The sequence below is a fragment of the Piliocolobus tephrosceles genome, chromosome 14 (genome assembly GCF_002776525.5).
Source record: "Piliocolobus tephrosceles isolate RC106 chromosome 14, ASM277652v3, whole genome shotgun sequence".
Lineage (NCBI taxonomy): Eukaryota > Metazoa > Chordata > Mammalia > Primates > Cercopithecidae > Piliocolobus > Piliocolobus tephrosceles.
This window is the reverse complement of record NC_045447.1, coordinates 85,146,818-85,162,033: the sequence shown is the minus strand read 5'-3', so window position 1 is coordinate 85,162,033 and position 15,216 is coordinate 85,146,818. Positions and strand designations below refer to the sequence as shown.

Below are 15,216 nucleotides of genomic sequence, written 5' to 3'. Positions count from 1 at the left end.
TCTCTGGGTCTTCACCTCTCTGAGGCTATTTCCTCATCTGTAATACTGGGATAATAATATTGCAGGCTTTACAGGTTTGTTATGATAACTAAATGAGCTATGTGCTTAACACTGTTTAGCACATAGTAAGTGCCTGAAAAAAGTTATTAATCATCATTTTAACATCACATAGCCACTATCTATTTTAAAAATAAGGACTCATAAAAGTTATATGAATTGCCCAGTGACTTAATGTGGACTCAAACCTGTTTCTCCCTGATTTCAAAATCCATGTAGTTTGCATTTATTTTATGCCTCATCAGGAGAAAACCAAAATGAAAACTTGACCATTGTCTCTCAGAAAGTAAAATCATTTAATCCCTCCCACTACTATTAATATTAATAAAAATAAAATGAAAGGCTCCTGGTTGTCAAAAATAGGCTACCAGAATAAATATCAACAATGCTGCATTTTTTGGAAGGCAGTCAAAAATAGGTAGCAAGCACGATTTTCATTAGCTTTCTTTATTAAAATTCTCTACCAAGCAGAGTTACTGCTTTGAGGATCTTCCAGATCACAGTATGTCTCTTGTTTCCCAGGTGAGCGGACCTTATGGTCCAATCCAGGGCTAGATTGGGTGAGAAGCCCAGATGCACACGGCAGGGTATGTGGCCCTCAGCTTTCATTGGTGTGAGTGAGAAGGTGATTGAGAAGGTATGTGTGAGGTCTGAGCTTGAACATGTGTTTGATTTGGGTATCCATTGGCCAGGAAATCTGACTTCAGCTGCACTGTTAATAGTGAATGCTGAGCTTCTCTCCAATTCATGCAAGTTATTCAAGCGGTAATTGGAGATTTACTGCCTAAATCTCTCCTCCTAAAAGATATTAATTCGTAAGTTATTTATCAAGTTGGTCAGATTTGTGGCTTTCATAATGAAAATGTGTCTAAAATACCTACATTCTGTGTGTGGATGTGTGTATGTGTTGCAGATCTTTAAACTTAGTGTAGAAAGAGAACATTTACAATAATGAATAGCACTGCAAATATGAGAAGAGTGAATATTAAGTGATCAGAAATGCACATCTCAAATTCTTATATTTTTAACAAGTCTCCGGGAACTCATTAGAATTTTTAAATTATACCAAAACCCCATCCCCTTTGTGAATGGAAAGGCTGAATAAGGTTGTGTTTTAGCTCTAGGCCTTTGAATATCTGTTACACATTTTTTGATATGTGTATATGTAAGATTTTTATTTTTGGTAGGGTGGAAGCTGCTTATATACATTTGTGCTTTCCGAAGTGAGACATTTTATATATTAAAGTTTTACACCCCATTATTGGAATATATGATTCCCTGTCATATCCATTATCTATTTTAAAAGTAAGGACTCATGGGACTGCAGAGGAAAGCAGTAAGGAAAGTCAGAGGTGGCTCTCTTCTCATGTGTTCCCTGCAGCTTCTTCTCTTACTGGAAGAAACAAAGGAGGAAATGAAGGTGTTTTGTTTTGCTTTGCTTTGCTTTTCCTAGATCACTAGCTGTGGGAAGGATGGCACATATGACTCCAATATTGGTAATAATAAGTTGCTAATATTTTTTGAGCTCTTTCCACGTGTGGGAACTACTTCTAAGGTTTCTGCCCATATTGGCTTATTAATTTCACATTATCCCTTTGACAAAGGTAATATTATTGTCCCCAGTTTGCAGATAAAGGAACTAAAGCATGATGAGATTAAATAACTTCCCCAAAGCGACATGTAAATGGTAAAGCTTGGGTTTACCTTCAGGCCATTCGGTCTATGGCCTGTGCTCTTAAGGACTGTGCTATATGCACTGCCAGTGGTATCTGTGAACAAGATAACAATAATATTACTAACAACAACAAAAGTAATTGGATTTAAATGTGTTTTTCTCTATGTTAGCACTGCGCTAATTGCTTTAACCTTCACAAAAACCTGGAGGTGGAAACTGTTGTAAACCCCATTCTTACAATGTGAAAACTAAACCTTTAAGAAGTTGTGTAACTGCCCCCAGGCCACATAGTGGGTAAGAGGAGGCACTTGGGTTTGAATCAAGTTTGTCTGATTTGATAAAGTTACAGGTAAAGATAGGGAAGATGAAACACAGACAGGCCAGTACCTCCTCATTTCTTGAAACAAGCATGAGCTGTCCATTAGCCCATCACTACCCACCACCACCTCTGTTACAAGTCAAAAAGAGTAAATTACATCAGTTCAGGTGTGTGTATGTGTGTGTGTGAGCTATTACTTCAAATCTAGGTTGAATATTCTAATTAATTTAGGAAACAATGTTTAAAAAGAAGCTAAATGATTAGTTTCCCCTCAAAGCTTCCTAAAGGACCTTTATGAGAAATAATTCAAGAGATTCCAGAGGATTAAGAGACTACTATATTTAAAGTATCCCTATAATATAATATTGAATATAACCCTGAAGACAGTTTTTTTTTTTCCTAAAATCTCTGCACTATCACATGAATACAGATTAATGTCCCAAGATGCCCAATGTAAAGAAGAGTTGGTATGAGTGGAGCTTAAATATCCTTATACATTTGGAAAACTATGCTCTGGGAAAAGAACTTGACTTGGAAGTTAGAGGGAAGCACATTTCACCTCAGTCTTAGGTAGAATTTTCTGTCAACCAGAACTGTACAATCATGGAATGGGCTGGCTCAAAAACTCACCCACTCTCTGTCACCACAGGCATTTGTGTAAAGGGTGGACAGTAGTCAGAGATGCCAGGGGAGAGATCCCAATAATGGGGGAAAATGAATAGATAACAATTGTAGTCATGAGAAATTTTTATTTTACATGGAATAAATGCTGCTTAAGCTACTTAACAAAGTGAGCCATGGATTTTAATAAATTTTGGTGTATTTTAGAATCTATTATCTACAAAAGATGGCAAAAGGGGAAATATACCTTAAGAAAGGAAAAAAGTTAATCTGGTAAACATACATTTGGAAATACATTAAGGATTGTTCTGTACGTAAATGGAATCTATAAAGAGATCTAATATTTTGGAAAATACTGTAGAAGCATCAAAAAATTCCTAAAAATGTTATAGCTCTAATTTGAGTGAAGTTAAAAGGAAGAAACAGGAAAAGTATGTTTTTTGACAAAAATGATAAATTGCCATAAAGTTCATGAGACAAATGATTTTTTGAAAAAAAAAAAATAGTGGTTCTAGGTCTTTGAGGAATTGCCACACTGTCTTCCACAATGATTGAACTAATTTACCAACAGTGTGAAAGCGTTCCTGTTTCTCCACAGCCTCGCCAGCATCTGTTGTTTCTTGACTTTTTGATACTTGTCATTCTGACTGTTGTGAGATGGTATCTCATTGTGGTTTTGATTTGCATTTCTCTATTGATCAGTGATGTTGAGCTTTTTTCCGTATGTTTGTTGGCTTCATAAATGTCTTCTTTTGAGAAGTGTCTGTTCATGTCCTTTGCCCCCTTTTTAATGGGGTTGTTTTTTTCTTATAAATTTGCTTAAGTTCCTTATAGATTCTGGATATTAGACCTTTGTCAGGTTGATGGACTGCAAAAATTTTCTCCCATTCTATTGGTTGCCTGTTTGTTCTGATGATAGTTTCTTTTGCTGTGCAGAAGCTCTTTAGTTTAATTAGATCCCATTTGTCAATTTTTGCTTTTGTTTCAATTGCTTTTGACATGTTCGTCATGAAATTTTAGCCTGTGCCTGTGTCCTAAATGGTATTGCCTAGATTATCTTCTAGGGTTTTTATAGTGTTGGGTTTCACATTTAAGTATTTAATCTACCACAATCCCATTACTGGTATGTATCCCCTGAAATATAAATCATTGTATTTTAAAGACAATGTACACATACGTTCATTGCAGCACTACTCACAATAGTAAAGACATGGAATCAACCCAAATGCACATCACTGATGGACTAGATAAAGAAAATGTGGTGCATACACACCATGGAATACTATGCAGCCATAAAAAGGAACGAGATCATGTCCTCTGCAGTGTCATGGATGGAACCAGAAACCATTATCTTCAGCAAATTGATATAGGAACAGAAAACCAAACACCATTATGTTCTCATTTATAAGTGGGAGCAAAACAATGAGAACACATGGACACAGGGAGGGGAACAACACATATGGTGGGGGGGCTGTTGCAGGAGGAGAGCATTAGGATAAATAGCTAATGCATGTGGGGCTTAACCAGCTGATGGACTGACAGTGCAGAAAACCACCATAGCACACATTTACCTGTGTAACAAACCTGCACATCCTGCACATGTATACTGGAACTTAAAGTAAAATAAAATATTTAAGAAAGAAAAATCAAAGCACAACAAAATTAATAAAAGAGGCCAGTCATTAAGTAAGCAAGATGTTAGTATTAAGATTACAAAACACTGAAGCAAATGTCTACAAACGCTCACCATTGGGCTCACCAAAGGCTCACCTGGTTTTTCCCCTGGATGCTTAAATATCGCCTTTCTGCACTAGATGCACTATATCCATATATTAGAGCCTGAATATATATGTACAATTGATGTCCAGATACCTATGAATTTTAATGTTGTAATAATAAACTCTGAAAAATTACATTGCAGCACTTTTTTTTAATGTTGCTTGCAGAAAACATTTTTCAAAGGGAGGCTTTTGAGTTATCTGTACTACCTGGTCACTGTGTCATTTCCTTTCTGTTTTCTTAGGTTTTCATGGGTCAGTTCCTTTTATATCCAAAAGATATAAAGAAGACAGTGTGCAAGTGGTACACTACTATATGGAGGGTGCTATGATTTTTTATTTATTTTTTATTTTTTTGAGCCGGAGTCTCGCTCTGTCGCCCAGGCTGGGGTGCAGTGGCACGATCTCGGCTCACTGCAAGCTCCGGCCCCGGGGTTCACGCCATTCTCCTGCCTCAACTTCCCGTGTAGCTGGGACTACAGGTGCCCGCCACCACACCCAGCTAATTTTTTTTTTTTTTTTTTGTGGTTTTAGTAGAGACGGGGTTTCACCGTGTTAGCCAGGATGGTCTCGATCTCCTGACCTCGTGATCTGCCAACCTTGGCCTCCCAAAGTGCTGGGATTACAGGCGTGAGCCACCGTGCCCGGCCGCCATGATTTTTTTGAAGAGAAGGAAGGTGGTCTTCAAAAGAAAGAATTCAGAAGGTCTATACAGTGGCCCCCTTGTTAATATTGAGAATGAGCTCAAATTTCATCATGATTCTTTGGTTTAGTATCATTTACACAGAAAATAAAAAGGGAAGATAATCAGTGGGGCGTGGGTTTTCTGTAGCATGGGAGAGAATTAGAGTTGGTTCAAAGGCAGGCTTTGGAATAGAGAAATCTGATATGCCCCGCTTGCTGTTTTTTAGGATACTGAAAGCTAGTATGACTGTGTCAGAGTTTCAAGCCTGCTAGAATTTGTTCTGCAGATGTGTAGACAACCACATTCATAAGATTTATAGGTAAGCACTTTGAATTTGTGAGATGCTAATATCTGGGGCTGGGCTTGCCCCTCTCTGCATTTTTTTCCCTCATTAGACTTCTCTCTAAAACTAGGGAAGGCATCTTCTATGTGAAAATATAATTTCTTCAAAGTAGAGAGGAGGGTCTTGAAAACCCTTCTTTAGATGTTTTGATAGCAAACAGTTCTGGCACAAAGCACCACAATGATGGGAGAAAAACTGCCTCTCATGCACTGTCATCCTTCTTTGATCTTTACCTCTTTTGCAGTGTAATCTCCAAATCAATTCCCTGAAGGTTTTGTGCTTTTCTCCTCTAATTGCCATTAGAGAGGGCTGTGAATCCTCCTACTTCCTCACTCTGCACAGTTTCTAATGTTCTCTTTGACCAAAGTTATTCAGTAAAATTAAAGGGGATGGGAGAATCAAAGGCCATGCATTTTCAGAATGATGCTGTCATTTTTGTGGGGTCCTTACCATTTTGAAACAGTTCAGGGCAGGGGGTAGGCAATTGCAGTTTTTCAGCATTTTCATGGAGCAGAGATCTCACCACCTCAACAGAACCACTTAAGGGCATTGATTTAAAAGCTTAGAAAGGCTGGAGCCTTCCTCACTAAAGGCAGCATCTTGCAACCTGATGAATACCACGCTGCATGAGGAAACCCATGCTGCCCTTGCAGTCTCCCACCTTCCTCTTTCCCCATTTATTAAACTCATGGTAACTCACAAGAAGCATTCAGTTTTAATTTGTCTTGCTTGACTTCATTACCTCCTACCATATGTATGCATGCTTAATGAAAATTGTCAGTGGGCTTCCAGCTCAGACTCAGCACATGCTACCCAGAAGATGGATCATGGTACAGGTATTTAGTATATGCCAGGCACAGTTCTAAGTGCTTTGCTGATATTAGCTCCTTTAGTCCTCACGTAGGTATGTGGGTTTGTTTTAATCTCCATTGTATGGATAAGGACTCCAAGACACGAAGAAAGTCGGTAAATCTCCCAAGACTAGCTTCAAAATTGGAATTTGAACCATGCAGCTTGATTCCAGAATTCATGCTGTTAACTACTACATCAACATCAGACCAAAGTAATAATCTGAAAGAAATGCTGAGCATTTCTTCTTTGAAGTCTTTAACTCTTATGTAAGATTAAATGACCAAAAAACAGAGTTTTATTCCTAGAGTCCCTTTTGAAAGAAATAGGAGACAAGAGAAACTTGTCTTTACAGCCTAGTAGACTGGTTTCAATCCAGACTCCACTTATACTAGTACGTTAGACTTGTTACTAATTTCTCTAGACCTCATTTGCTTAATCTGTGAGGTAAGGATATGACCATAACACCTACTCCATAAGGTTTCCATTGACATAAACCTATGCAATGCATTGTGCTAGGTGATACACGTGAGCCGTCAGTATTTTAATACTGCCTTCAATCCTTTGTGGAAATAGAATAGTAACAGAAAATGAGTCAACTGTGTATCAGATCTATTAAAGTGATATTATTTGATAGAAGATAATCAGAGACATAAATTTTATTATACAAGGTAGGTCAATGATCTGTCTCCCACAGGTGAACTAGTTTTCTGCAATATCTTTCTTAAATTTGTGACACAAGGCCATTGTGAGTGAAATGGTGTTGTAGCGCAATGTGTCAGGTATTGATTTCATGCTGGGGTGGGCCTGTGTTGTCCCAGTTCTGAATTACAGCAGTGTATCACATCTGCTTGCAGCGCTCCCAGTTCAGCTTCCGACTGCGTAATAGTCATGGAGCTGGGATTTACCAATCTCTTCAAGTTAATTAGAAATGGAAAATCAGCATAGTCATAGAGGAAAAAATAAATAAGATGGCGATGCTCCAAGGATGTGGGGATTCTCCCCGATTGGAGTTGTCAGGTCAACTGCTCCTACTGATGTCTGATGCCTGGGGGGAATGTGGGAGCCGAAGAGGGGTTGTGTCAGGAACTCCCTTCTCTTCTCACGCTCCCAATTTACCTTCTCGGTGTGAAATTATCCAGTTTCTACCTTCAAATTGAAAAGCTGTCCTTTATTCTCTCTCTCACCACAGGAGTCCTAAAGACTATACATTCCAACTCAGCAACTATTTCATAAAGCCTCCGTAGAAAATGATGCGGGTGGAAACCCCACTTAAGGAAACTCCCTTCTTTATAGACAGCATCTCAGGTGGCACTTTATGGGTTAAACTTGTGTTGCAGAGAAAGGGTATCAAGTGGCTTTCCAGGACATAACCCCCATTTAAAAACTGCCATCTCTAAAAGGTGAGCCAAATGCCCATTAGTTTACCCTGCTTTCTATGAAAGGAACAACCCAGTGTGTTTGAGTTTGCTTCTGTCTCAGTGTCTATCATCTACACAACGAATTATCAGGACGAAGACTGTCAATCACGGCTAATAAAAACCTCAGAACACGACAAAGATCTCTTTTCCTATAGATGTATTTGATGATAGCCCTCACTCTATTATGTCACATAAATCAAAAAGGAAGCATTTATCTCATTAGGAGGCACCCCTTCTCTCCCTGTGTCCTCCCCCCTCCCCCCCGTGCCAGTTCGCAGTCCCTCAAAGATGCTTTGTGCAAGAAAGTGCAAGTTTCCCGTTCTGGCTTTATTTTTGTTCCCTTTTGCTCCCCTCCTGGCTCCCCCCCAAACCAGGCTAGCAAAGCAATGGCCCCGGTTCCCCCCCAACGCCTGACCTGCGTTTACTGGGAGGAGAGCGGGAGAGGGAGCGCGCATTCCGGAGCAGGCTGCTTTGACTCCGACCACAGGCTGTTTTGTGCAGGCTGTCCCTCTCCTTCAGAACCGTGCATCCCCTCCCCGAAGCAGCAGGCAGTGTGCCTCCATTCAGCCACATTTGGTATGCATGAGCACGGCTGCAGAGAGAGGGGAGGTGGCTTTCTTAAGAAGGTTCAGGGGCTCAGGCAAGGCTACTTGACTAGTCTTCCAAGTTCCAGGAAGCCTCTGCCCTAATGGAATTTGCAGGTGTGGAGATGACCATGGGATGCCAGAGCCGTGGGGGACCGTTTATTTTCTAGGCATTGCTCAGGTTTTCAGTTTCTTGTTTTCCTGGTGGAATTTGGAAGGGGTCATGAATCAGGCTGATGCTCCTCGACCCCTAAACTGGACCATCCGGAAGCTGTGCCACGCAGCCTTTCTTCCATCTGTCAGACTTCTGAAGGTACTGTAACTTGCAGCCTTGAATGGCGCTAATTATGGTTTTCAGGTTTAAATACCCAACTTGGGGACTTGGGCTGGGACGCACCTTTGCGGGAGCCTAAATGCATGCAGTATTGGCTCTGTGGTCCGTGGCTGGAGAGAGGTTCTCAGTACTCCTCCCCTCCCCCCACGCCCCCCACCCACATCCCGTGGTATCAGAGACAAGAGGCTGGTGCGAACCACACTTGAGAAGGAGATTTTGATCTCAGAGAATGGGCTACCTGGTGCTCCCCCACCCCTTTTAACCATTCCTAAAACAGAATTAATTAACTTCTTTGGGAGGGTGGGAATAGTAGTGGAAGTGAAATCTCTTACTCCCTTGTGTTTGGCTCCTGGGCTTTTCTGTCTCTCTCCCTGGGGAAGCCCTTCGACCCACTTTCCCTTTAAATGGAACCTGAGAGAACAAAGGATTCTCCTCATTAATTTAAAAGCTTTGTGTAGTTAGGTGGCCAGTCAGGTGAAGACGAACAAAGAAAGAGCCTCCTCAGACAGTGACTTTTTTGGTGCCCTTGTTTTTAGAAAAGGCATAAAAATGTGAGTCTCCTGAGTGGAATCAGTAGTGGGAAAGTATTGTTAAGCATATATTGTATGTCAGCTCTCTCTCTAGCTGTGAGTCACACAAAAGAATGGCACTACACCTGAGCAGGAATTGCCACCGTGTATCTGCAGCGCTTCTCTTTCCAGAAGCACATGCATTAAAGATACTGAAAAAGTCCATACAACTGTGTACTAATCCACCTTCATGATCTTTCTTGTGGGCGGGGGGGGGGGGGGGGGGACACAAATTAGATTTAAAGGTGCAGGAAACAGGTATTTTTGCCCAGCAAATAGAAGGTGGTAACACTTAATAGAGAAAAATGCATATCTCTGATGTTCTCTATCCATTTGAAGTTAAAAAAGGCAAAGTTCTTAACACTCTTTTCCTGAGTATATATGCCCTTTTGATTTAATGACCACTGAGCATTGAGTCCAGTGGGCTACAATGGAGAATTAATGAATTAGCCCTGAATACATTACACTTGCAGAATTTTGTTCTGAGGCTGTGTTCTGGTTAGGTTAGGTTTGATGTGGACAGTTAGTTCCATACAACTAAGTGATGCCTCACAACAGAGTATTACCCCTTGCCTGAGTTTTCCTTATCTTGTTAAACACCAACTGGTATTAACTTTCAACAAAGGCTGCCCTAAGTGCTGTTCAAACTCCCATCATATGGTTGTCATGGTGATGGCTTGCTTCCCTAGGGACTATTTAGGAGGAAAGGCAGGTTTGGGTATGGTTAGTAGAAGAGACTTTTCCTTGGATATGTGTGTTTTTGCTGTATTGGAACAACATGTGTGATAGGGCAAGAAAAAGAATGAGGCCAGAGAATTAACAAATCGTTGTACATTTTCTCCAGAATCACTAGTGAATCAAGAGTCAGGGGCAAAGAATGGGCATATCTAAGTCTCACTGAAAAAATTCAACTGCAGTATTTCCATGTGCAATGAGAAATATTTTTTCGGTTGAAGTCATATATCAGCTCTAACCCAAAATAATGCTTTTTAACTCTTCTTGACAGATACGTGACTATCACTCTCAATATATTATTAATATTCTAGTTTTTTAAAATGGAGAACGTTATTCATTTAATAGTCACAAAACCAGCAGAGAAGTACCTACCTGAGGTACTTCTTTTAGGAGAAGCTGTCTTTTTAGGAGAGCTCTGTCATCTTTTTTAACTGAAAGTACTGTCCATACTATCTATCAGGAGACATTGTTAATGCTACAGCAATACTTTCATTGGCATATAGCTCAATCTTACCCCATCCTTTATTAAAGTGATACTTTGTAATAATTTATTGAATAAAATGCATTACTGTGTGTCCTACTCATTTTTTCAATATCTAAAAGACAGGATGGAACCTTACTAGAGAACTTTTTTCCCAAATGACATCTGTATTTTTGAAAGATCATAGCTATCCTGTGAGACTTCAGATACTGGGCACATTTCAAATTCTTAAAGAAATAAAGTCATACCAAGTTCTTTCAGCAGTACTTAGAAATAAAAGCTGCTTTGGTATATGAGCAATTGTATTATCCACTCTCTGGCTGTGAATGCTATGTGTTCTTCTCCTCTGGATTGTGTTTGTCCTGTGTTTGCTTTGCTAGTTCCTATATATTCTTGCCCTGGTTTTACCTTTTGAGTAAAATGTAAGTTCATGAGTCATAATTTGCATATTTTGGTAAATGCTCTTTCTGGTTTAATCTAGAAATGAAATATTTAATAACAGTATTTCTTATGTCCCTTCCTTTCTTTCTCCTCCCTCCCTTCCTCCCTCTTTCTTATTCCACCTTCCTCCATACTACCACCACTATGTTAATTTGATGGATGGATTCTCTGGGAATCCAGTAGATTGTTGAAATCTTAAGGTAACAAAGCCAATTCTCCTATTCAACAGGTAATTTCTATTCCTCTTCCAAGCATTGTTCTGATATGACCTGCCCTCTCTCAGTGCCCCTACATGTCAGTAAATGCAGTGTAGGTCCTGATGGCTTGATCAGATTTAGCTAAACTCTGATCAGTCACCATTTCTGACAGACTGGACTCAAGCCGATTTCCCTTTCTATCCTTTTCCTTAAAAATGTGTGTGTCTTTGCTAACTTACTTTGGTACCATGTTAATATTTAGAAATGGCTTCATAATCCTATTTCCTTATTTTCCATTTCCTACTAGAAACAGGATACTACAGAATTAGAAGGGGAAGGCCGATATCTGAAGCATGAATTAAACCCAATGAGCATTGAAATATACTTATTATTCCTCCTGAAAGCATCTCATTTGTTGTTTTGTCCATCTCAGAGCAAATTTTCAACATGCCAACAAACTCACATTTTGAATTCGGGGTTGCATTTGGAAATAAGACTTGGAAATGAATTTCTGGACAGGCACACAATGATGATAGCCGAAAGACAGAGCCTGTTTTCAAATGGGTAAATTTCAAATGGGACCCTTTCCAAATCATTTATCTTCTGTTGTCGTTTGCTTTATTCTTATGTGTTTCAAGATTGCATCTTACTATTAATCACAAAAAAAGTCAAGTTTATGTCAGTGACAGAATGTTCTTAGCATATTTCATATTCATTATCAGGTCTATCTTTGCCATTGTTTTATTTGGAAGATTTTATTTTGGTAACATGTTGAATCTGAAGATTATTTTTAGGGCAGAAAGTTTTCTGTGTATTGAAGTCTTGGCGAACTTACTGAAGGGAAGGCTTCTGAAAAATGGGTTGCATTGGGAGCAAGGAAAGCACTGTATTTGTGACAGAGTTTGGAAGGACATTTAAGTCAGTGTGTTAATGAAGCCCAAATGATTAGTATCATTTTTAAGACTTTCAGATTTTTATATTGAGAAATCATAAGACTTTGCTCACTTTAAGCAATGTCAGAAATATAATAAAGAAATTATATTCTGGAAAAGTCAGCCTAGACACTGGGTCCTAATTCCACTGTGTTCCTAACCAGCTGTGTGACCTTGGGCAAATTACTTAATCTTTCTGTCACTTGATGTCTTCTTTAAAATGAAGAGTTTGGGTCTTGACTGGATTTAGATCCAATGTCCTCATTCCCTATGCTGAAGCCTGCTATGCTCCTTGGGCATTGAAGAATGTTGTCTATTTGGACTGAAAGAATCAAATATTAAAATGGAAGAAGGAAATGGGTACAGTAAACAACAGTGTTTAAATCATATTAGGTTGGTGCAAAAGGTTTTTAATGGCAAAAACCACAATTACATTTTCACCCACCTAGTAGAAGACCTTGTCTGCTAAGCTACAGCATTAGACCATTATCTTGAAACTAGGAGGAAGGGGGAGGCAATTAAAAGAATTTTTGCAGCGAGGTGATCACCAGATTTAGGTATTATATAGTTGCTCTGGCTGTAGTGTCTAGAATGGGTGAGATGATGCAACTGGAAGCTGAAAGATTAGATTAGAGGCCTGGGGAATTGATGAGAACCTGGCTAAGGCAAAAGTAATGAAGGTAAAATAAACAGGGCCTTGCTAAATGGACTAGTTGTGGTGGAGAGAGGAATCTAGGATAACTTCTGAGTTTCTATCTTTGCTGTAGGGTTGGGTGGTGGTCCCAGCATCTAAGAATAAAGATCCTGAGAAGGAAGTACGGCCATTCTCACTTTGCAGTTCCTTTTTTCACGGGCTAGAAAGGGAATTTCAGTTATTGACTCTAGTAGGACTGACAAAAGTAAAGAAAATTATTCCTTATCTCACTCATCTCATTAATGAGGATGAGCCCCATTGAGTGTCCAATAGCAGAATTCTTTGAAGTAAATAATATTCCATCAGGAATGTCACTGTATATTTGTTATATACCCTGCCTTCTGATGCAACTATACAGAGTTTTACATAGTAAATTCCCTTTGTAATTTTTTTTTGGAACCTAGTCAAAAGCCCAAACTCTTACTTTTTATCCTTTCTCTTTTTAATACAGAAGTATTACTTAAAGTAGGTAACAGAAGAGAATTTAATTGAAGGAGAAATGATCAAGTTAGGCAATCAGATCAGCACAGACTCCACCCAAGAGCTAATGTTTACACTTCTATAATTCCATATAATGGTAACCAATGTTCATTCTATTGTCTGTGGAGCAAAGTAAGATCCAAGTAACCAAATGTATTTGTTCTGTCTTCTATAGTTGATATCAGACATTCCAGGAACTGACTTCCCTCTGGTGTTCTCAAACTCTTCAAGGAACAATTACTTTGACATTTGTTTCAGTTGTATGTTAAATTTATGACCTTCAAGTTGTCCCATTCACATCTAAAATTCTGAATCTTTACAAAGGAGGTAGAATAATGTCAATAAGCCAGAAACTTGGCTTAGCCCGGACAGGGCACTCCTGAGCCACATGCTAGGGAGCAACAGTTAAGTTTCCACCACAGGAGAGGAAATAGACACCCATTATGTCTAGGTGAGTATGTCGGCGGATCCTGGCAAGCAAGGCCAGGAAATTTGTAATGGACTAATTCCATTAAGTGCCTTGAAGATGGGAAACTTGAAGAATAAACTGCTTTAGGAAAACAAGGTGTATTGTTAGGCAGAATTTTAATGGCTACAAATAAAAGAAACTTCCCGTCTTTCCATCTCAGCCTGCCAGCCTCAGATTCCCTTAAAAAAAAAAAAAGCGAGAAAGAAAAGAATAAAAGAAAATGGGACCAAACTAGAACCCAGGAGAGAGGGAAAACTGTCTGGTGTGTATCAAATGGTGGCTTCGACTCAGGCTGCTGAACAGTGAACCATGTGACTTGCCTTTTTGTGAAATGTTCCTCAGGCAGCTTAAGGGAAATTCCTGAGGCAACAAGAAATCCTGTCTCTCTGGAGAGTTCTGTCTCCTGATGACCTTTTTTTGTGGAGGCAAGAATGAAAATGTGTGGTCACTGGGGAGTGAGGAGGAAATGGCTGGGACATCCAAGTCCAGGGGCCACTGCACTCTGGGATGCTTGGAGGCACAGTAACGCCCCTGGCAAGGTCTGTCTCAAGGGAAAGGGCCCTGCCGTCCTGGCAGATGACTTCCTGCAGGGAGCCAGGACTCTGCCTACCCAGCAGTGGTTCCACACCCTCCCCTCTGCTCCTCTGCTGGTGTAACCTCAGCTGGCTCCAAGTTAATTTTCAGATCGTATTTTTTCTCCCTTTCCATTATCTAGCATGAAAAAGAGTTTTACAGGCTGTGACCAACGAAACGTATTGACAAAATGTTTAATGAATGGAGAAACAAACACATGAAAGATACATGAAATACCAAGAATGCTTAGAACCACTTGGGGAGCTTGTGAGAAAAGCAAAGAGTCAGGGCCCACTCTCGGAGGTGTTGACTGAGTAGGTAGGTGGTGGGTTCAGGAATTTGCATTTTCACAGTTCTGCCAGTGATTCTGAAGTCCAGAGCTCTTGGAAGGACCCCACATTGAAAAAAGCTGCCATAGATTCAGCTGAGCTGGATGGAAACTTAATTCAGCGGCCCCTCTGATGCTGGCATCCGGGAAGAACAGATTTTGTGTTAGTTGACGGTGGGAGCAAAAGGTTTTAAGAAACAGTTCTCAGGTTTTCAAAATGTAATCGTGAAAGATCATTAACAGAAAGAGAAGTAAAATGAGTTCAGCTGCCCTGCTCTGAGTTCTAGATGATATAATCTGAAGAAGTGTTTCTCCCTATTTCTTTTTATTTTGTTTGTTTATATGATCATTTCTCTGTATTTTTTTATGAAAATTTTTAGTCACATGACGTGAAATTTCAGAATTTTCTATGCTATTGAACTTATATGGAGATATGTGGTTGTGAATGAGAGCTCCTTAAAACAGTCTTCATGGTCAAGATTCTGGAATATCCTCCATATGCCTCCTTTCTTTATTCCACTATAATGAATCGCCCTTGGGCTTGCAGTGGTCACTCTTAGATTCCAAGGTATGTGATAGGCTCAAGTGAGAAGTGGCGGTTTCACTTGGGGGCAAAGGCCTAAGCAGCCATAAATGATGCCCATAACCCTA

General features: G+C 39.7%; 1 protein-coding gene across 26 annotated transcripts in view; it reads left to right on the top strand.

Annotated features, from left to right (window-relative positions):
• The window catches only part of TRPM3 (transient receptor potential cation channel subfamily M member 3), a 908,811-nt gene that overhangs the window by 314,978 nt on the left and 578,617 nt on the right, over positions 1 to 15,216 (top strand). For 11 of the 26 annotated variants that reach the window (XM_023213269.1, XM_023213268.1, XM_023213266.1 and 8 more), the window contains exon 1: positions 8,469 to 8,645. The exons of 7 other annotated variants lie outside the window; for them this stretch is intronic. In XM_023213269.1, coding sequence (XP_023069037.1) covers positions 8,469 to 8,645 — 177 coding nt within the window. Of the gene's footprint in view, positions 1 to 8,201; positions 8,646 to 15,216 lie in introns of those variants that run through there. 8 more of the 26 variants (XM_031934070.1, XM_031934068.1, XM_031934066.1 and 5 more) reach the window with 2 other exon arrangements.